At 38.4% G+C, this 22,502-nt stretch overlaps 2 protein-coding genes across 2 annotated transcripts; both read left to right on the top strand.

Moving 5' to 3' along the window:
* Positions 1-1,524: 1,524 nt before the first annotated feature.
* On the top strand, positions 1,525-22,355 carry LOC136852173 (cyclic nucleotide-gated channel beta-1-like). The gene is made up of 2 exons (XM_067126616.1): positions 1,525-1,865; positions 22,176-22,355. Exons 1-2 carry the CDS (start codon positions 1,713-1,715, stop codon positions 22,353-22,355), a joined length of 333 nt encoding a protein of 110 aa, XP_066982717.1. The 5' UTR covers positions 1,525-1,712.
* LOC136852352 (beta-alanyl-dopamine/carcinine hydrolase-like) lies at positions 7,164-19,820 on the top strand. The gene is given in 10 exon segments (XM_067126929.1): positions 7,164-7,243; positions 13,153-13,501; positions 13,980-14,131; positions 14,133-14,175; positions 16,031-16,135; positions 17,277-17,511; positions 18,183-18,395; positions 18,398-18,419; positions 19,062-19,258; positions 19,435-19,820. Coding segments are annotated over 9 exon segments (1,161 nt in total). The 5' UTR covers positions 7,164-7,243; positions 13,153-13,411; the 3' UTR covers positions 19,539-19,820.
* Positions 22,356-22,502: the final 147 nt, after the last annotated feature.

Below are 22,502 nucleotides of genomic sequence, written 5' to 3'. Positions count from 1 at the left end.
AAGCTATCAGTGGTCCTTTTCCGACTTCCATTGCCCTATATTTCAATATTTTTTATCATTCATGTACACTCTATATTTTTAGGTTGCCCTAAAGTACAGAAGGATATTTTAATAAACTGAATTATGTGTATCTTCAATGTTATGTACCTTTAAAGTTTTATTGTGCCTATAAACTCATTTCCAGAGGTGCCACAGGGCATTGGTAGACAATGCAAGACTAGATTTGTGTTCTTTTCATAAATTTCCTACAAAGAAGTAGAGTTTATTGTAAAGTTATTTATTTATAGTAATTCATTTAAACTATAAAGGTATGGTTGAACAGCCAGCCAACTGAATTTCTTAGTAATTGTGCCGTAGTGGGAAGCACATAAAAATTTCTTGAACCAGCTGAGAATTTTCCAGATTCATCACCAACGGTAGCAAAATGGGTAGATCTGAATGTTTATGTCAACATAATGCCTCGAGAAAAGATGAATGGGTTTGGGTGAATACATAACTATTAATTAGGCGAGACCTCAAGAGGATAGTGACCTTTTGAAAATTCTCACACCAAGACTGGACAATAATTGATCGTCACTGAAACCATCCTAATCATTGTAACATATTCCCACTAAATTGCAATTTATTACAATTGCATTCGAGATTTGCAACTCAAAACAATTTTACCCACTTTGGAGGCCCAAGCCCCAGACAAAATGCTGTTGTAGAACAGGAACTGACAGCGGTACCGTTCATACAAAACCGAGAAATCGTTTTCTGTTTACATGGCTGAAAATACTTCCTGTCTACGAGACAGTTTCCTTACTACAAGCATTTAAGCAAAATAATCATAGCAATGATGCTTTGCAGGATACCAAAATAGCACAAGAATTTTTAATGTTACGATTGCAATACAAAGGGTTAGTCATGATTTACAGTATTCTGGTCATACACATTCGTGCAAGTACATAATACTTGATATAAACAATTATCTTAAAGCTTTGGAGCAGAGATGGTGTGAGAGGGCATTGAAAATTTAACATATATCTCAGTAATAGTAGTTCACGAAACCACAGTAGCGTTGAAGCCATATAAATGATAATCAACCAATAACCCATTATAAAAGAGCTGTCTCTCTCTCTTCTTGTCATAAGGAAATGAATGACTTTTTCAAGTATGGCTGACAGGCTAAATGGCACTGCAATGCTGGTCTTAAGTATTGCAACTGAACAGGAACATTATGCTTTTGTGTTCATTCCGGTCAAAGAATCACAAACTTTATCAGGTTCGTTTGGTTTGACTTGTTTGTCAAGTTTATCAGGAGCATAACCTGTGAGAACCAGGACATTTGTAATCATGCTAAATTGGCTCTAATTTCAAGTTTTGGGAAAGTAACATGAGCAGTATATGTTACATTTTTAGAAGTGAAACTCAGGAGCGTAGTATAGGGAGGATGAAGTCTCAGGCTACCTTCTTTTGTTTCGAACACTGCAGAAATGAAACTCATGCATCTACGGAAGAGTCAGCCAAATACCCTCAAGAAGAAGAAGTGTATATCGGTCTAGTTGTACTGGTGTATCACGTTATGCAAACATTTTCCCTTATTTAACTGTTTAATGCCAAAAGAAAATACAGCTTAATAGTGACGACAGGATGATAAAGCATTTTGGTTTACAAAAGAAATAACGAGAGAGGAAACTTGCAGATAACGGATAAAAAACAAACATGTTAAAATGAGGCGACAAGAAGAAGAAGAAGAAGAAGAAGAAGAAGAAGAAGAAGAAGAAGAAGAAGAAGAAGAAGAAGAAGAAGAAGAAGAAGAAGAAGAAGAAGAAGGCAAAATAAAAGAAGAGACGAGAAAGCAAAGGAAACGTGGGGAGGAAGCCGTATAGCTTGTTCAGGCGAGGAATCTGATAATATGTATTAGCCCTGCGACCTCCGTCAAGCTTGTTACAAAGGACTTATGCAGCTTCAACAAAACCAGGTTAATAGCAGCTCCTTTTTGGCACTGCTCGGACTCTTGTCACTCTCTCTCATTCTCTCTCTGTCTTCTCCTTCTCATGTGCTTTCTTTGTCCGCAAGCGTACCCTTTTAAGGCTCTGGTACTGATGTAATGCCAATGAGATTATTCGCGGTTCCGTTGGAACGTGGCGTTTTCAGAATATCCTTCCACCCCGTTATGAGAATAGCCTAATCATCTTTGTTCATTATTGTTCTCGTTGCTGTGTGTTTTTTTTTTTTTCTGAGGTCTCTTGGTGTCTATTGCTTCGACAGTGTCTTGTTTTTTGTTTCGAATTCCTCATCCTGAAGGATAAACTGTATGAAGGGTAACTGACGTCATCGGTCAGAGAGGAGAACAAGTTTGAGAGAGAGAGAGAGAGAGAGAGTGCATTTAGTACGTATTTACAATATATCTAAAAAAAAATCACTAAAAGAAAGTTGTAAACGACATTGTAGAACCTATTAAAACAATGTATAGTACTAATGAGAAAACCCTCAGACACATGAAATGATAAAACTATTTAAGAGCTAAACTATAAACAACACTTAAATAGAAGAAGAGCAGAATTGAGAGCCGTTCGCCGCAGAAAGAACCAATGTTATCGTAATAAATAGATGATGTAAACATGCTCAAAATTCATGCAAAGATTCGTCTGAACTCTTCACAAACTGCGCAAACACAGACGTGTACAGTACATAAAGTAGGTTGCAAGAGACACCTTGATCGCTAATCATCCCAAGAATACGCAAAAAGCTTAGCTAGGCTGAGAGGGTCTCTGAACAGAAGCCTACAAAAGCAGCCGAGGAGGGGGGGGAGGAGGAAGAACCCCTCCCTCCCAAAAAAAAGCCCGGAACTCCGGCGGGAGACCCCTAAGCTGATCCGCTCCTCATTTACATAAAGCGACGCTCTTGGATACGCTATTCCGATTCCCTCCGTAATTATTGTGCAGTCTTGTTAGCAAAAATGTCTAAAATTTGCAGTGATGGATTTGATATGGGAATAAATTCGAAAAGAAACTTGTGGCAACTTTTTACTTCTAAATACGTAAAGCCTAACCAGTTCGAAATTGGTTAGACATGTCGACCTTCCTGTACCCTCCAAAAACAAACTGAAAGTGTTTTTTTTTTTTTTTTTTAACTAAATTTAGCCTGTCACAGACTCAGCAAAATTCGCTGGAAGTCTCGGGAAGTTTAGTCAACTCTGGGTATTCTTAAATTTTGCAGAAACTGCATAAACCGAAGGCAATCCACGTTGCCATCACTTATTGTGGGCCTATGCCAAAACCATTTTGTGCGCTGTCGATAAAAAAAAGATTCTGCGGAGTCGTTTTTTGCTACATGACAGCGTTCATCAAAAGCTACTTTTAAAATTTTAGGAAAAGTGACCAGAAAAATTCAGAATGTCTTTCTAGGACCAGAGAGAGAGAGAGAGAGAGAGAGAGAGAGAGAGAGAGAGAGAGAGAGAGAGAGAGAGAGAGAGAGAGAGAGAGAGTGTGTTTACGTCTAACGCTGACGGTCGTAGGAACACATACCATAGTTATTTTTAAGTAGCGTTTCCTACGTAAGGTACTGAAGCCTCACCAATTTCCCCGAGGTCAATTTACGTGATGTGTAACTGTACGTAACGCTGTCTGCGTATTTGACAGCCTAGTTTCAGTGAACTTTTAAATGAAAGTCTCGATTGCAAAGGTAAAATTACAGCCCTTGAAAGTATGTTTTAATCTTTCTGACACATATTCCATAACTCGATTTCATCAGCACCTAAGAAGATATTCTACGGTGTTTTTGTCAAAACCTTGAATTGTCTTAACACGAAGCACACCCCTGGGTCCACATAAGTATGCGTCTCCTGACACAAACTGCAGACCTGACTTGAATCTTGATAAGTTAATTATATCTTAGTTTAACCAGACCACTGAGCTGATTAACAGCTCTCCTAGGGCTGGCCCGACGGATTAGATTTATTTTTACGTGGCTAAGAACCAATTGGTTACATAGCAACAGGACCTACAGCTTATTGTGGGATCCGAACCACATTATAGCAGAAACAAATTCCTCTTGTTCTTCACTGGCCGGTCGGAGATTCGAACTCGCGACCAACACAGTGGTAGTTGAGGACGGAACCCGCTCACCCAGCGAGGAACAAAATCTGGAAATATATTTCATATGCTTCATGAAACTTTGTTTTTTGTGATCTGGTCATTTCCAGAAACTTGAACATCACAGTATGAAGACTTATAGAATGGAACTGAATATAAGAGTTTAGGCCACAGGCCAAGCACTGGGACCTATGAGGTCATTCAGCGCTGGAAAGGAAACTGAAGGTAGGTAAGTCTGAAAGGTGCAGGAAAACCTCGCAGTTGCACTATGAAATATTTGTTAAGAGAAGGTGGATAGCGAGATGAAAGAAAGATAATACGAACGGAGGTACAGTAAAATGAATGAGAGGGGGTTGCAGCTAGGGGCCGAAGGGACGCCGCAAAGAACCTTTAGTCATGCCTACAGTACACCGCATGAGGTACACTGACGGGACTACTCCCCTACGGGGCAAGACTTATAGATATCGAGTCTGTTATCAATTCATTTTTATGCTGTAAACTTAAGGAAATTCTCTTCTGTAAAATATTTACTCTGCTTGTGGCATCAGCACCGATAATGACGCATTTTTATCGATTTTTACAATCCTCGATTTTGTTGAGTCGATAAGACTGATTTCGAGCAAGAATCTCACGACTATGGCACTGGATTCGTGACGAACCTCAGACTTAATCAATTTAGCTTCAGGCAGCTCCGTTTCTCCTTTATTCTCTGACCTTGGGATATTGAGGGACAACAGTGTCTGCCCATGAATTCAATTCGTGTCTTGGGGCATTCTTTGGGCACATATCTCACGGCCGAAGGGAATCTGAAATTTCGGCATTAATTTTAGACGATGCGTTTGTCCACCAGTAGTTTATGATGTTTTGTTTTCTCTGAAAACAAAACATCACAAACTACCGAACAAAGGTGCAATGGAATGCTTCCTGAGCCCTTGCGACGAAACCGAGAAGAAGAAGAAGAAGAAGAAGAAGAAGAAGAAGAAGAAGAAGAAGAAGAAGAAGAAGAAGAAGAAATGCGTGAAATAGGAAGCATTTCGAACAGAGTCGTATCATTTTTAATGATACAACAACAGCAAAAGGTTGCGGACGAAACGATTAGTTAAGAATGTTAAACTGCATTTGTCCTGCAACTCGGCAACGCCTGAGGCAAACTTCGAGATGGTCAGGAGTATAACAAGTGAGACTCAAACATATAAAGTATATTTGTCGACGTGGTTCTACGTCGTGTTTTTACATCTGAGAAATGGAATGAATCATCGAGTAGGATGCCGAGGATTGAGAAAGCACAAAAGACCGTCGAATCGAGGAAAGAAGATAATTGGTGAACGTAGTTTTGGAGATTTTGGGAAAAACGAGTTTCCAGCAAACGCCTGACTCAATGACTCAATCGTCCGGGTCGAGAGCGAAAGAGATACAAATAATTTTGAAGTTGACACCGATCTATTAGTCTAGGAAATACCCAGGTGTGGTAGGTGCATAATCCTGTCTCAAGACGAAACGAGCATCTATGTCTATATATATATATATATATATATATATATATATATATATATATATATATATATATATATATATATATATATGTTATGTGCACAACAACGATATTCTCCATTTTTTTAGACTCGTGATCAGTCTAGCTAGTGACCAGACTCTTTGCTATCTGGTGCCTATTCAAGTACTGAGCTGTCAAGCACTGGAGATCAACAACAATCAGCCATATCTCGTTAATTCCTGTATTTACACTTCGCTAGCTGGTTTATCATTGAAGTGGGAGAGATGATAGCAGGCTGATTGTTCTGACAACATCAGAAGTGCCTTGTGGGATGAGGGAACTTGCTAAATCAGGGAAGCCACGATACGACGCAATCCAGGCGCCTTCCTGGTAACAGGTGGTGTCCAAATCCTCACGTTTTATCTGGTCAGTTCTCTCTAACTGTAATCAGAGCGATTCGTATTTCATGGCTTCAATTGCTGCTTACTCATTTGTCCTGCTATTTCAGAAGGTTTCACAGAGATGGCACCTTCTGTAGCTCTGTAGCAGAGAAGAAACTGGCAGATGCGATGACGCCATGTAGGCAATCCAGTCACAGAATGGAAAGGTACCGAGTGTTTTTTTTTTTTCTGAAATTCAGCTCTACCACGGAGGAAGAGTGACTAATATGGTTACTCAGGGGTGCAAGGTTTGTATGAACGAAAGATAAGTGTTTGAGAAACGTGTGAAAAGCATAACTGTTCCCTTGAACAAGGATAAAATGGGAAAGGGGTATTGCAGGATAAAAAGAGCAATTAAGGCAGAATTAGAGCTATATGCAGTATCATGGGCATAAGCAAGGGTGGACAAGAATATTTTAAGAGTGGTTGCTTTGATAGTGATGGAAAACTGCAGAGACTAGTGGAAGAAAGCCTGCAAGTGCTTGCAAGAGTAGAGAATGGAAAGGGAATTCGAGCAAGAAAATATTGTGAGGGGAAATGGGAAGTAGTTGATGGTAAAGAGAAAGTTGATATATATTGTTGAAGAATGGACTAATAAATTCTAATATCTTGCCAAACTGTTTAAGAATGTACACAAGGAGATTATTTATCATCTCCAGGGGACATCCTCTGATAAACTGACGTACTCATGTCACTGGGTACGTAAATTTTGCTTATTGTACTACTTAACTCTCTCTCTCTCTCTCCCGGAGGACGTGCGCAATTTCCAACATCGTGCATATGCGTTGCACTGATACAGCACCACCTATCAGTAACTAATTCAGCTTTCTTATCTCTCTCTCTTTCTCTCTCTCTCTCTCTCTCGCCGTCTATAAAACCAATAAATTTCTCCCAAGATCCCGAAAATATAAAAACTGGTCTATAATTGTGACCTACACTCACTTCTTTAAAGGTGTCACTTACATTTAACTGGGTCGCTTCAGAAGCAAATATGGACGTGTTATTTGAAGATGAAGTTTGTGTAAACCAATTACCCATCTCCCTCTCTCTTCTCCCTCCCCTCCCTCTCTCTCTCTCCCCTCTCTCTCTCTCTCCCCCTCTCTCTCTCTCTCCCCCCCTCTCTCTCTCTCTCTCTCTCTCTCTCTCACCGTGAGACAGGTAAGCGAGGCTGGGTTAATACCGGGCCCGCATTCTAACTTGGATCCTCCTTCGCTCCGCTCCTAACTGACTAGGTAAGTACTGCTGAATTTGCTTGTAAGACTGCCTTCCGTTCTCCAGTCGCTTTTCGCTTGCTTGAAACTTCCAAGACATTAAATAAACTTCTAGAAAACATCTGATTATCTTCGGGATTTCTCCCTTTCGAAGCGTACTCATAAACACCAGTTAGTAATTGAAGAAGGGCTGTTCATCTCGAATAAGTTCGCGAGATTGCTGATCGTCTCGGACCTGACAAGCAACACTTGCATTCAGGTCATATTTCGTTTCTCTTTAAAATCACCCTGGGGGGGGGGTTTCGAATTTATTTTACTTCAACGTGAAGCGGCATATTTGACTTCAGATCATTTTTCTTTTTACAGCGGTTCAGTGTTTACGTTTATGCAGTCGATGAATTCCATTAGCAACAGTCCCTTGACCTACTAAAGGCTGCCCAAGATAATATTCTCCACGTTGGACTACGAACAAAAGCTTTCGGTGTCTTACTTTAAACCCAAGACACGTTTTTGTTCACTCATGGGACTTTTCATCCTCCAAGAGAGACTGATGCGTAAATAGATAGATAGATTGATAGATGGAGCCAGGAGCAGTTGCTCATGTATCACTCCTGAGAATTGATGAGGCCTAAAGATGACTACGAATTTGCACGTCTTGCGATGCGTGGCTTTTGTTACCAGGACATGAAAGGCCCACGTACGGGAAAAATTCTTTTCCTGTTTTCCAGGGATCCCCCAGAATAATTTTTTGGTCACTTTTACTATCTTTTTTTTTTTATTTTGAAAGAATACTCAGGGGTGTGTTCCCTTCTGCTACAAGTATTTAGCTCTGAGCAATAGCAAGACAAGTGGTCGATGTTTAACTATGCTGGAACTTCACTTATCGTGCTCAGATGTCGGCTATCTTTCAGTATTTCATAAGTTCTTCTTTTGTTAATGTTGGTTGAATGAAATTTACGTTTCCCCTTAATTACATTTATTTAGTCTTTAAACTGTATAACTTTTCCACCTTTCAATGGGTAGCAATGATCGAGTCTTTATTTTAAAAGGCACATCGTCAAATTCGTGGACTTAGAATTTCACTTGTACTGTGGGCATTCAGAAATTTTATAAGTTCACAAGTCTGGGTTTTCACAGTCACCTCTCCACACATCTCGCACACTCCCTGCCCTGATGCCTTTTTCTAACCGACTCCGCTTCCAGAGCCTTCATATATATGGGTATGGGTTCGATGCCTAAATCTGGTATAATTTTCCCTATCTTCGTCCAGATAGGCTTCCCTTTTCCATTAATGTTTCACGTTTAATTGTCTATGCAGTTCGTTCGATGGCTGTTATCGAGTTAACGTTATGGTGTGCGAGAGGTCACCGGGCGAGGTCAAGATCTAAATTAGTTCATCTTTTTGCCCAGCGCAGTGCGGGTAAACACTTTTAGTCGCCGGCGACGAACGGTTAAACTCGGCATCTGTTATACATAGTTTTTTGTTAACGTCTGTCTGTTTTTGCTGTCTGTCTTTATCAGTGAGTATATATATATATATATATATATATATATATATATATATATATATATATATATATATATATATATATATCAAACAGCGGTGGCCACAACCAGATATATATCATTGGGGAGGCGGACATAAAGACTTGTTTAAAAGGGGCCAATTTATTCCCGACGTTTCGTTAACGGCTTCATTACATTTTCGAGGGCTGTACAAAATAAAGAACAAATTACAAAAAGGCGATAAATTTAAATTTAAAAAAAAATTAGGACTGCACAATGGATTACAATTTAAAAAAAAAATAGAAGGGACAATTAAAAAGGACAACATAAAAAACAAAACAAAATCTCTCTAAAAAAAATATATATATACAATATAAAAAAATAATAAAAAGTAAGCAGATCTGGACCAACCTCTTCAGTGGCAATGTTAAAACTGGACTGAAAACGAAAGACTAAGAGAGGTACAGTGTGCCGGCAGAGGTCTGGCTGTTTAACAAGGGGGACGAGTCGTTTATTCATTAAGGATTCCAAAATGGGCAATTCATGGCTGCTTGAAGCTCGCCCTAAAACAGAAGAATCCTTATTTTCAATTGAAGTTTTACACATCCTGGAACGATTTCTGACGTTCGAAAACTCTGGGTTTGTAATTTTACTGCCTGTCCTATGACTTACGCCACGATGAGAGTCTATGCGTGCCTTCAGAAGCCTCCTGGTGGATCCAATGTAAGTTCCTAAATTACATTTAGGACACGTATAGCTATTACACACATCCGGAGGACATATAAGGGCATAAACGATCTTTGTACTTAAACCAAGACCCGATGGTGAGAGGATTGACAGGTATCAGGTGGACCTTAATGGCTCCAAACTTACTTTGGATCTGTTGTAAAAAGCTTTTTCTAGAAGTATTATCAAATAAAAACGGAAATTTAGCATAAAAATTCAATTTAGGAACACTGTAAATTGTAGGTTTGAGGAGAAGTATTTGTCTAGAAGCGTGCGGAGTATCGTGTGCAATGCTAATTTTTTTAATTTAAATTTATAGCCTTTTGTAATTTATGTTATTTATTTTGTACAGCCCTCGAAAATGTAATGAAGCCATTACGAAACGTCGGGAATAAATTGACACTTTTAAAACTAGTCTTTATGTCCGCCTCCCCATTTGATATATATATATATATATATATATATATATATATATATATATATATATATATATATATATATATATATATATATATATACATATACAGAAGGACAGGGTGACAAGGAGATAGCCGGTCATCAAAAGGTGATACATATAATGCCGACGCGTTTCGTAACAACATAGTTACGTCATCAAGGCTAAAAGAGAAAACAACAGAGATTAAAAACACATGGAATATAACTTTGACTTTAAGAGTCTCAACAAATTATACCAAACTTACATTAAAACAAAACAAGATTTAAAAAGCACCTGCTAGACTAAAGGCTGAAGGCTTTATGATTCGGAAAACGGCTCAAGCCAGAAACAACTGTATAGAGGTGGTGTGATTGTTCAACTTGGCCACTAACTGCTTAATAAATAATGACTCTAAGATAAGCAGTTCGTGTAAACGGCTTGTTTGGCCCAAGACAGAGAAGTCAGAATTGTTAATGCTGGTGTTACAAATTTTTGTGTGATTTCTGATATTAGAAAATTCGGGATTGGACAATCTGCAGCCAGTACGATGGCTGACACCATTATGTGAATCAGCTCTGACCTTGAGCAATCGCTTAGTCGAACCTACGTAAGTCCCCAAATTACATCTGGGGCAAGTATATTTATATACGACTGAGGATTGCAATAATGGGCAGATTTTGTCTTTAAATTTAAAAAGTGATCCTATTGTAAGGGGATTTTTTGGAATTAAAATAACTTGCAACATATTAAAGTGTTTTTCAATTGCAGACTTGAGATTCCTTCTAAATTTGTCATCTTGGATGTATGGAATACTGGCATACAGTTTCTTTCGTGGAACAGTGCTTATGGAAGGGGAGTCTGATAGTTTCTTATTTAGAAAATTCTTGCAATGTCTGAAGAAAAGAATTGGTTCTTAGCCACGTAAAATAAGTCTTATCCTTCCAGTCATTAGGCTAATTTATCCATTGTGTGATTTTTCTTTTCGTGTTTGCCTTTTTTTAATGTTTCTTAGTCCTGTGTTTTTTTTGATGTTTTTTTTTATTTTTTCTCGTCTTGAGTTTGTTTTTTCTTAGTTTTATTGGCTATTGTAACTCACTGAATTGTATTAGTTTTAAGTCGCTATGTTTTCTTTTCTGAGTAGTGTGGTTTTTTTATGGTAGCGTAGTTTATCAAAAATATTCTCGAGTGTGACCTTTCTTTGATTTGTATTTTACTAGTATAAAGTTTTATGTTTTGCTTCTTATTTTAGGTCGATAGTGGCTTAGTGTGTTCGAGCCGAAACGTCCCAGTGGAGTAAACATGTTGAGACATAGCTCTTGTTGGGCTGTTCTTGATGAGGATCATATATATATATATATATATATATATATATATATATATATATATATATATATATATATATATATATATATATATATTATGTATATATATATTATGTATATATATATTATGTATATATATATTATGTATATATATATTATGTATATATATATATATATATATATATATATATATGTATATATATATGTATATATATATATATATATATATATATATATATATATATATATATATATATATATATATATATATATATATATATATATTATATAGGTATTATTACAGTTTCGGTCAAATTCGGATATCTAATATTTTTTACTTGCTATCATATATTTTTGTCATGATTCATACGAAATACTTACTCGCATCTTCCGCAAATTAAGAGTTACGGAGATATTTGCCGATGAATATTGTGCCTTGTTGTTATCGCAAGGATGCGTTTATGCTGCCATGTCAGTTTTTCTGCTGAGGCGTTTTTGTTTTTTGTCAATGTATTGTGGGTAAAAATGCCTAATCGTCTTTTGTTTTTCGTTATGAATTATAAGTACGGTACAAATGCTGAAACCTGATTGGTTGCTTTGTTTCAAGAATATCCAATTAACTGCGATTTTGGAATAAGCCGGCTTTCTACAAAAGTGCGCTTCAGTTGACTGCCATGGATTCCGTCGTGCACGTCTGCAGTGGGTGTTCTCTGTCTTACTTTAAGGCTATTGGTCGTTTCCATGGACATTACAATGGAACTCCACAGGTTGTGAATACCTTTCTTCGTGAAAATTTAGTACTACCATCTATTTAAGGTAAGTGAAGTGGTTAACAGAAAGGGTAACATTGCAGTTTTGGCCGTGAATTTCACCGAAACTGTAACTAGACGTTAGGGGTAAAATTTCGTTCCCTGTAACCCCTGTGGCAAGCGCGCGCAGCGCAATATTACCGCTTGCCAGAACATACGAGCTTGCAACAATCATTTAAAATGTGCATAAGCCGCGAAGCGGCGTTGCACCACCCGAAACTGAGAGCGGTACCCATGGCCGCCATGTATCTCAAAATCTAATCATTTGCGGAAGAAATAAAGGTCAGATTCGTTGAAAGTACACTATTTAAGCTAGGGAAAATGTAATTTTATATCGGAAATGTGAATTTGACCGAAACTGTAAATTTACCATTATATATATATATATTATATATATATATATATATATATATATATATATATATATATATATATATATATATATATATATATATATATATATATATATATATATATATATATATATATTTATAAACATTTGTTCATTTCTGTATGCTCGAACACTAACATTACTTGTGGTGCATCACTATATTGTGATCGAAAATAATGAGTAAAGAGCCGCAACAATGTAACTGATAAACTATTTTTTGTATTTTTTTTTGTATCTTGAAAAAATACAGTTTATCAGTTACATTATTGTGGCTTTTTTACTCACTCACACTACTCATTTCTCTTATTTCCGCACACTCACGGCTACACACAACACACACACACATATATATATATATATACACAGTATATATATTCCCAGAGGAATGACTTACGGTTATCAGCAAGTGTCTGTCTATACTGAGAATCTTTTCCTGACCCTTACCATCAGAAAAACAGATTTATAAGAAAAGATACAAAGACGAATACTAACAATAATTATTGTCCGCACACCAACTGTCCACGTGTGTTATGTTACACACGTGGACAGTTGTGTGGCGGACAATAATTATTGTTAGTATTCGTCTTTGTATCTTTTCTTATAAATCTGTTTTTCTGATGGTAAGGGTCAGGAAAAGATTCTCAGTATAGACAGACACTTGCTGATAACCGTAAATCCAAAGAGCAGAACTATATGAAAACCAAGCTCGGTTCTAATGTCTGCCTCCCTCCATGTTTCAGGATCACTAGGACAAACTGACACTCGGAAAATAGCAACAGATTTTACGCGCCTTCGTTTCTCTCTCTCTCGTCGACCTCCCTACTTCCTAAAGGCCCTTCCTGACCTCGTCCTCTCCTATATGAACGCCGAGTAATTCCTCAGGAAGGCCTACCTACTCTTACTTGCCCAAAGAAACTCACCTCAAGAGTCTACAGCCGTCGAGGGCGTGATTCCTCTCCCGGATTTTATCTTTCGAACACTCGCTTAACTTCGGCCAAGATGCCTTCAGTTCCAGCCGATATTGGACGCAGGAATGCCCTGCCAGTGCTCTACACGAAGGGCACGTACTACGAAGTTGGCTTCGACGTGGTAAGACATTTTTTTCTTTGTGTTTTGGTGTGGGTGGGACGGTGAACCACAGAATGGATCCGCGAAGTGAGCTAGTGCTAGTTTCGACTGGGCGCGTTTGACCAAGGTCTTACTTTATGCAAGTTCTTCATGCAAATAAAACACTCCCAGTCGAATGTGTCAGGCTAATTTTATTGCTTTAAAGAATATATTCTATAGTGTCTTGAATTTTTCATATTTATGGTGGACCTTTCCTTGTCTATATTGCTTCAATCCACACTATGAGGAAATATACTAAAAAGCAGTGGAATTAAGTAAATTTTAAGCTAGTGTGAATGTTTGGGAGCATGTATATATTTTTCTTGTGTAATTTTGAAGGTTCCTCATAAACAATGCTCTTCTGAAATGTGGAAATATGTTTATCGAGCTTCTGCTGTAACAGATTTTACTCCCAGTAAAATATCTGACAGATCAAGGCTTCCCTTTCTTCTTCTTCCAGGGCAGAACATTCCGCGGGATCATCGAGGACTTCTTGAACACCTTTAAAGAACTGCACGAAAGTCTCCTGCCCGCCTACGAGACTCCCGAAGGGCGCGCTGCCTACGATCAGACGCTGGCATCTCTTCAGGAGAACTATCCTCACTACGTCAGGAGCTCCAGGAACGGCAGATGGCGCCCGTGTACCATTCCATCATGTGAGTCTCTCTCTCTCTCTCTCTCTCTCTCTCTCTCTCCTGATAAGCAGGTCAAGGGAAAAAGTCAGCTTTCGGGTATGATTCACATCAGTATTCATATGCAAAATTGACATATAGGTCGATCTAATGCATAGACTCACAAATCTGAGATATTAGCATTCGAATGGCTTATTGATATTTTCCTGCATATATTGAAGGGACAGACATAACTTAATGTCTTTTCTTGAGTCAATATTAAAAACAAATAGAAAATAAGACATTCTTTGCTAATAATTAAATTTATAACTCATACTTTAGCACTCGAAGAAAGAGGTATAATTAATCCGATTCGTTTTTGTTTTTCCCGAATATTCTCTAGGCCTAATGCTAGGTTAGCGTAATCTAAAGGAATCTATCGTGTCTGCGTTATAAAAGATTACATCAGGTGCCTGTATCGTAAAAGAGACCTTAGATTGAATAAATAAAACGATTAACTATATAATCAATGTCCATTACGGTTTTAATCCTTTTAGAATGCTTTATACACACATGTACGTTAACCCTATAGAATCGAAGCGCCACAGATGAACATACGCAACCTCGATACTGTATTTCCCTCGCGTTGCTTTTTTTTTTCAAACAGAAAACTGAAAATTAGAACGTTTCGGCTGCTGCTATCATCTAGACGCGGCATGTAACATAACATAACATCTTGAAGGGCAGATAACATCTCGTTTAATTAGTGCTTCTCGCCTTGATTGCGACATGTAAATGAAGTTTCCAATTTCCGTTATGGACGACACCAAAACCAACACCACACCAACCGTCTCTCTCTCTCTCTCTCCCTCTCTCTCTCTCTCTCTCTCTCTCTCTCTCTCTCTCTCTCTCTCTCTCAAACCGATTTTCTCTTTCTCTCTCAAACCGATTCTCTCTCGCTAGATGGTCGTCAATATCGGGAAATTAAGAGCTCGCCTCTCTGTGCGCTGGAGTTCTGTAAACGAGAGGAAGAAGAGGAGCCATGTTAACATAGTATAGCAATGACGTTTTGATAACTTGCATACGAATTATGTATGTTATGAAGCCATTGATCTTGTAGCGAGTAATTCAGATGCGTTGGTCGATAGGTGCTTAATTACACGAGAATTTCGGGAATATTTTGTGGTATAAATATGAAGTTAGATACTTTTTACTTATATGAAGATACTTTTTATTTGTAAGAAGTTTCGATTGCATGTTTTTTTTTTTGTCCTGTCAAACTGTTCTTTGCGAATGCTTTTAGTTTCATTAGAGAGAGAGAGAGAGAGAGAGAGAGAGAGAGAGAGAGAGAGAGAGAGAGAGAGACGTAATTTGGGTGCAAAATGATGAACACGGGAGAAACGACATTGCTAACTATGGTTTCGCGGCACAGATTTATAAATAACAGGAAAGTCTGTGAAATACGGGAAAACGTATACATACTCCACCTCATACAAAGCATTAGAAATGCAAGATATTTGCTTCATTAAATAGTTTATGGGAAAGAAGGAACGCTAGATAGAGAGGCTTTTCAGTGACGTAACAATATCTGGTCATTTTGTTTTGATAAGCCAATAACAGGACAGAGACGAGCGAACTAAATTATGCTGAGGAAGAGTTTACTCGCGTGTTGAATGCTCTCTCTCTCTCTCTCTCTCTCTCTCAAGTGGTGGTTGATAACTGTGAAACACAGGAACCTGATTTCATCTTTCTGTAACGTAAATCGCGAATGTTTAGGCCTACGCACTGAAAAACTGTAATATAGAGACGAATGAACACAAGAATTAAAGTTGATAGGCCTAGTTTGATTTCTTAAAGCCAATTCATGGTTATTATATTATCTTTATCTTTCCTTTTACAGCTCATGCTACTACACATGGACCAAATTGTACCAATGAACTCCGGACTACCGAGGTCAACTGGAACAAACGGATGTTCGTCAGTTTGTGTCAATCACGATGAACACGTACGTAACTTGATCAAGAAATCATTCAACTTTACCCTTAAAATTCTTTTAATACCATTTTCACTTCCTACTTATAAAAGTGATTTTGACTGAAGGCTACTTCTCTGACTTGGCAGAAAGGTTAAAATAACTGCAGACTAAATCATTTTGTATTTTTTTTTGGGGGCGACGTTTTTGTCAACTGGCGGAAGAGGAAGCCATATGAATGGCATTTAAGGTTGTTATGGGAAGAGACTTCCTGGCCTGATGCCCTACTGAAGAATTATTAGGTCTTCGCCTCAATGAGATATATATATAAATATATATAATATATATATATATACATATATATATGTATGTATAATATATATGTATATATATATATATATATATATATATATATATATATATATATATATATATATATATATATATATATATATATATATCACACCAGCTTCTTATGAAGAATTTTTACAGTGAAGTCAAGGTTAAGCTCAACATCATACTGAGATGTTAAAAGTTGTCAGATGGGAATTGAACCTTAGCCTTAACCTTTGAACTAAACAAGCTAGTAATTTCATATTTGGCAAGTGCGTTCCGTTAGTGAGGTTTAGGTCAAGGTCAAATCATATCATACTAGAAGGTCAAAGGGGTAATGGAACGAACCTTGGTAATACCTTTGAACTATGCAACATAGAAGCTTAATTCTTGTGCACAATCCAGCAATGAAGCTGATATGCAGTCTGAAGTCAAGGTCAAAATGATACTCTGAGGTCAAAGGTTAAATAGGAATTTAGCCTTGGCTATAATTCTTGAACTATATGCGATAAAGATCCCACATTTGACACAAGTAATCGCCTAATAATGCTGATGTACAGAGGGACGCCAAAGTTAAGGTATAGAGGTCAGACTAAGAGGTCACAGATCAGAATAATTTCGTACTGAGAGGTCACAGATCAAAATAATCTCGTACTGAGAGGTCACAGGTCAAAATAATCTCGTACTGAGAGGTCACAGATCAAAATAATCTCGTACTGAGAGGTCACAGGTCAAAATAATCTGGTATGTGCAGCCAAACTTCCAAATCTACCATTGATCCAATTTGCCACGAAGTTATTTTAGCAATAAAACTCCTAAGGACATCCTTCCATCCTTCCAGGTATTACTAGGACACACGGAGGACGCCTTACCAGAGACCCTAAACCACGCCTACATCGTCAGCGCCCACATCCACGAGGAGACGCCCCAGGGACGGTACGGCACCAAGAGCGAGGGCTTCATGGCCCTCTGCTACGCCGGACACCTTCCCGGGTTCTGCATGGGGTACAATCACCATGGCCTCGTCTTTTCCATCAACGTCATCAGCCCCCAGAAAGTCTTGGCTGGAAAGACGCGTAAGTGGAGATGTATGTCCGTTTGCCTGGAAAGGCAAGTAAGCGAAGATATATTGGCCTGCCTGGAAAGGCATGTAAGTAAAGATGTACTGGTCTGCCTGGAAAGGCACGTAAGCAAAAGACTTATTGGTCTGCCTGGAAAGACACGTAAGCAAAAGAGTTATTGGTCTGCCTGGAAATACATGTATGTGAAGACACATGAGTCTGCCTAGAAAGATGCGTAAGTAAAGACATATATCAGTCTGCCTGGAAAGGCACATAAGCAAAGACATGTTGGTCTGCCTGGAAATACATGTAAGTGAAGGCATATATCAGCCTGCCTGGAAAGACATGTAGGTAAAGACGCACATGAGTCTGCCTGGAAAGACGTGTAAGTAAAGACATAGATTAATCTGCCTGGAAAGGCACATACATAAAGACTTATTGGTCTGCCTGGAAAGTCACATAAGAGAATATATATCAGTCTGCCTGGTAAGTAAGTGAAGGCCTACTGTCTGCCTGGAAAGACACATAAGTGGAAACATACCAAGTAATTAAAGCCTTACGTTTGCTGTGGTACAGCTCTTATATAACAGACAGTTAGCACATCAGTCTATAGGCCTAATCCTTCTATAAAGCTTAGTTCCAGTTTCCTCCTGGAAAATCCTCAACGGCCACTTTTCACCTTCCAGCTCGTCACTTCCTGTGCCGCACCCTCCTGTCTGCGGAGACGATGATGGCCGCCCAAGAGATCCTGAGGGACAGGAACACGGGTTCTGCCGACGGCTTCAGCGTCAACATGAGCTTTATGAGACAGGAGGGAGACCACCTCTTCCACAATGCGGAAGTCGGACCGGCCGAGGATTGTGATGAGAGTCCCATATCAATTCTCACCATCAGCCCAGGGAGCATCTCATTCACACAAACAAGTAAGGAGAAGAGGAAGATTTTCTTTTCATTTTCTCGTCTGGGTGGGAACTGACAGTGCTGTTATAGATCTAGGCATTGTCATGAGACAGTACGGTGCATTTTACTCAATAATCAGAATGAAATAAGATGCAGAGGTTTACATTTTGTTCTCTTGCCACTTCCATAACACATGAATGACCCTTGGCCACAAATGTGTCCCCAGAGTTTTGTGAACCGAGGTCACGTGAAGATATATTTGTGGGGGTACCTTTTTATATCTTATATAACAAGAGACAAAGAGACCGATTTTGGTAACACTGGCGTAGCTACTGAGAGGGGGCGTGGCTGGGACCCTTACCTACAGATGGGTGCCTAGAGTTTTGCGAACCAAGATCATATGAACATAATTTTGTGGGGAAGTTTTTTTTTTTTATAGCTCTTAACCAGGTTTCGCACATAGGGACCAATTTTAGGTAACAGTGGCCTAGCTACTGAAAGAGGCAAGTCCCGCTCAGTATTTCACTTATTGCACTATCATTATTGCACCAATGACCCTGTTCTCTTATGTTCAAACATCCTTTCCTATCCTGACAAATATCCTGCTGAACTCCACCTCTAATTAAAGTCCTTTAACTACTGTGATAATGACCCCACTCCTTCAGGTACTTGCGCCTTGAAGTCCCTGAGGACGCAGGCCTCTGTATGGAGAGCAGCAACCACCGTCACGAGCGTGCTGCCGTCTGCGCCCCTCCAGAATCCAAGGAGGCCCTCTTGGCCCTTCTCTCAGATACCCACGACACCGAATACGCGTTCTTCAGGGAAGGAGGCGAGCCTGATTTCGTCAAAACCATTGCACTCGGTAAGGTCACTCGGAAATCACATTCGAGAACTGACGCTCTTGAAAGTTTTCATATTTAATTTAAAACAAAATGCATAAAAACTAAATCCTATACCATCTTAACACTGCCTGGAGATTGCTTAACAAATCAATCTATTATTTAAGGGATTTTAAAAGAGATTTACTTTCATTTTTAGGCATATTTGACCTCATAGACAAGACCTGGACCGTCTGGATGAAGAACCCACGTAACTACGATTGCCTCTTCTCCATTCCAATGCTCTTCAAGTGGGACAAATAAGAGACTGATTATCCGTTCGTTCCTCCTCTTCGAGATGATTTATATATATATATATTTATACATATTTTCTTCATTATTTTATGTATGTTATTAACAGCCGTCCTTAGTGCGTAAAAGAATAAGACGTTAAATAAAATAATCAGCTTGGTTGTATTGATTTTTTAAGACTTACTTCACTTTGCAGCCAATAGTAAACTGAGACTTAATTTTTTTCTTCATTTGCACTTGAATTTTTTTGGACGTAAGTTAATCAAGTTTTGCTACATTAAAATGTCCACGCAATACTCATTCTTATTTTCCTGCTTATTGAAATCAAGAGGTATCGAGGTCCTTTTAAATTTAACACACAAACTACCAACAAGATTTAGCAGATAATCTTCCAACACTTTTTCTTAATGACACTCAAACACAAAGCAGTGATGTTCATTTGTTTATTTTTTGTATTGTCTCTCTATTTTACCTCTTAGTTTGTAAATCATATATGTCATTCATGAAGTGATTCATCAGTTCCAGTCAGTCATAGCAACCCTTCTTTTCAAAAGATATATAATTTGACTGGCATTTACGTTCTTGTGTTTTTTGTTTTCGTTCAAAATAGAAAACCTGAAATCCTGTATAAATGTACACACTAACAAATGCTTAATCTTTATTCATATGGAAAGGTAAGGTCAACTATATTACTGTTCGACAGAGCAGCGAGGCACAAGAATATGGCCTTAGGCTGACCCAGGAAGGTCAAAGGTCAAATTCAATTGAAACAATGTTACTCATTTCTTCAATGGTAAAATGAGCAATGAGATTAAAGTTTAGATATATATTCTTCTTTTCAGCAGGTGAAGTAAAGGGAATAAGAACCGTAAAATACAGAAAATTTTACCTAGGTGTTACAATAACTCGAAAGATTGCTTCTGAGGATAAATGAAAAAGACCCACATCGCACCTAAAATAAGTAAATAAATAAAAGTCAGTTTATAAAGCAATACAGAAAGCACCAAAGTACTCACCATACTGCGCCTTAAGATCTGAAATAAGGGGCGTTGTGAGTCACTCAGAGACATAAAGAATAAATGAATTAATCTGAAGGTTACTCTCAATATAAATACGCTTAGGCTGCACTATAAGCTAACACAAGTGATTAAGCACATTAAACACCATTCTATATGAAGGAGTTAAACATGAATCTAAGCAACACTGAGCGAATTAAATACAGTAAATCAAAATGTTAATAAATTACGACATATAGGCTTGGAAAAGAATATAAAAAACTGAATATTTATATTATGAAATGGTAAAATGGAATAATAGGGCGCGGGAATAAAAGGAGCGGGGGAGCCGTTACAAAGGTAATATCCATATTACCAGTAACATTACTACTACTACAATTTGACAGCTATTACTACTACTACGATTTCATTCAGAAAACAGTACGTAAACAAAGCTCAGGCCTATTTACACGTAAATAAAAACAATCTAGATTAAAGGTAATCGAGGTTATCGCTCGTGGTAGGTTAATGGAATGACTAATAAAATTTTCGTAAAATACCCCATTAACTCGGACTACCCTGGGCATCTTAGGCATACCCTAGGCTACGCCTGTAGGGTAACATAGCAACAGGACCTACAGCTTATTGTGGGATCCGAACCACATTATAGCAGAAACAAATTCCTCTTGTTCTTCACTGGCCGGTCGGAGATTCGAACTCGCGACCAACACAGTGGTAGTTGAGGACGGAACCCGCTCACCCAGCGAGGAACAAAATCTGGAAATATATTTCATATGCTTCATGAAACTTTGTTTTTGTGATCTGGTCATTTCCAGAAACTTGAACATCACAGTATGAAGACTTATAGAATGGAACTGAATATAAGAGTTTAGGCCACAGGCCAAGCACTGGGACCTATGAGGTCATTCAGCGCTGGAAAGGAAACTGAAGGTAGGTAAGTCTGAAAGGTGCAGGAAAACCTCGCAGTTGCACTATGAAATATTTGTTAAGAGAAGGTGGATAGCGAGATGAAAGAAAGATAATACGAACGGAGGTACAGTAAAATGAATGAGAGGGGTTGCAGCTAGGGGCCGAAGGGACGCCGCAAAGAACCTTTAGTCATGCCTACAGTACACCGCATGAGGTACACTGACGGGACTACTCCCCTACGGGGCAAGACTTATAGATATCGAGTCTGTTATCAATTCATTTTTATGCTGTAAACTTAAGGAAATTCGCTTCTGTAAAATATTTACTCTGCTTGTGGCATCAGCACCGATAATGACGTATTTTTATCGATTTTTCCAATCCTCGATTTTGTTGAGTCGATAAGACTGATTTCGAGTAAGAATCTCACGACTATGGCACTGGATTCGTGACGAACCTCAGACTTAATCAATTTAGCTTCAGGCAACTCAGTTTCTCCTTTATTCTCTGACCTTGGGATATTGAGGGACAACAGTGTCTGCCCATGAATTCAATTCGTGTCTTGGGGCATTCTTTGGGCACATATCTCACGGCCGAAGGGAATCTGAAATTTCGGCATTAATTTTAGACGATGCGTTTGCCCACCAGTAGTTTATGATGTTTTGTTTTCTCTGAAAACAAAACATCACAAACTACCGAACAAAGGTGCAATGGAATGCTTCCTGAGCCCTTGCGACGAAACCGAGAAGAAGAAGAAGAAGAAGAAGAAGAAGAAGAAGAAGAAGAAGAAGAAGAAGAAGAAGAAGAAGAAGAAGAAATGCGTGAAATAGGAAGCATTTCGAACAGAGTCGTATCATTTTTAATGATACAACAACAGCAAAAGGTTGCGGACGAAACGATTAGTTAAGAATGTTAAACTGCATTTGTCCTGCAACTCGGCAACGCCTGAGGCAAACTTCGAGATGGTCAGGAGTATAACAAGTGAGACTCAAACATATAAAGTATATTTGTCGACGTGGTTCTACGTCGTGTTTTTACATCTGAGAAATGGAAT

Source organism: Macrobrachium rosenbergii, chromosome 25 (assembly GCF_040412425.1).
Source record: "Macrobrachium rosenbergii isolate ZJJX-2024 chromosome 25, ASM4041242v1, whole genome shotgun sequence".
NCBI classification, from domain to species: domain Eukaryota; kingdom Metazoa; phylum Arthropoda; class Malacostraca; order Decapoda; family Palaemonidae; genus Macrobrachium; species Macrobrachium rosenbergii.
This window is presented reverse-complemented; position numbering and strand designations above follow the sequence as displayed.

Coding starts and splice junctions, on each gene's coding strand:
- LOC136852173 (XM_067126616.1), top strand. CDS start 1,713: ATGAGGCGACAAGAAGAAGAAGAAGAAGAAGAAGAAGAAGAAGAAGAA. Junction 1,866..22,175: donor GGAAACGTGGGGAGGAAGCC/GTATAGCTTGTT, acceptor ATGCTTCCTGAG/CCCTTGCGACGAAACCGAGA.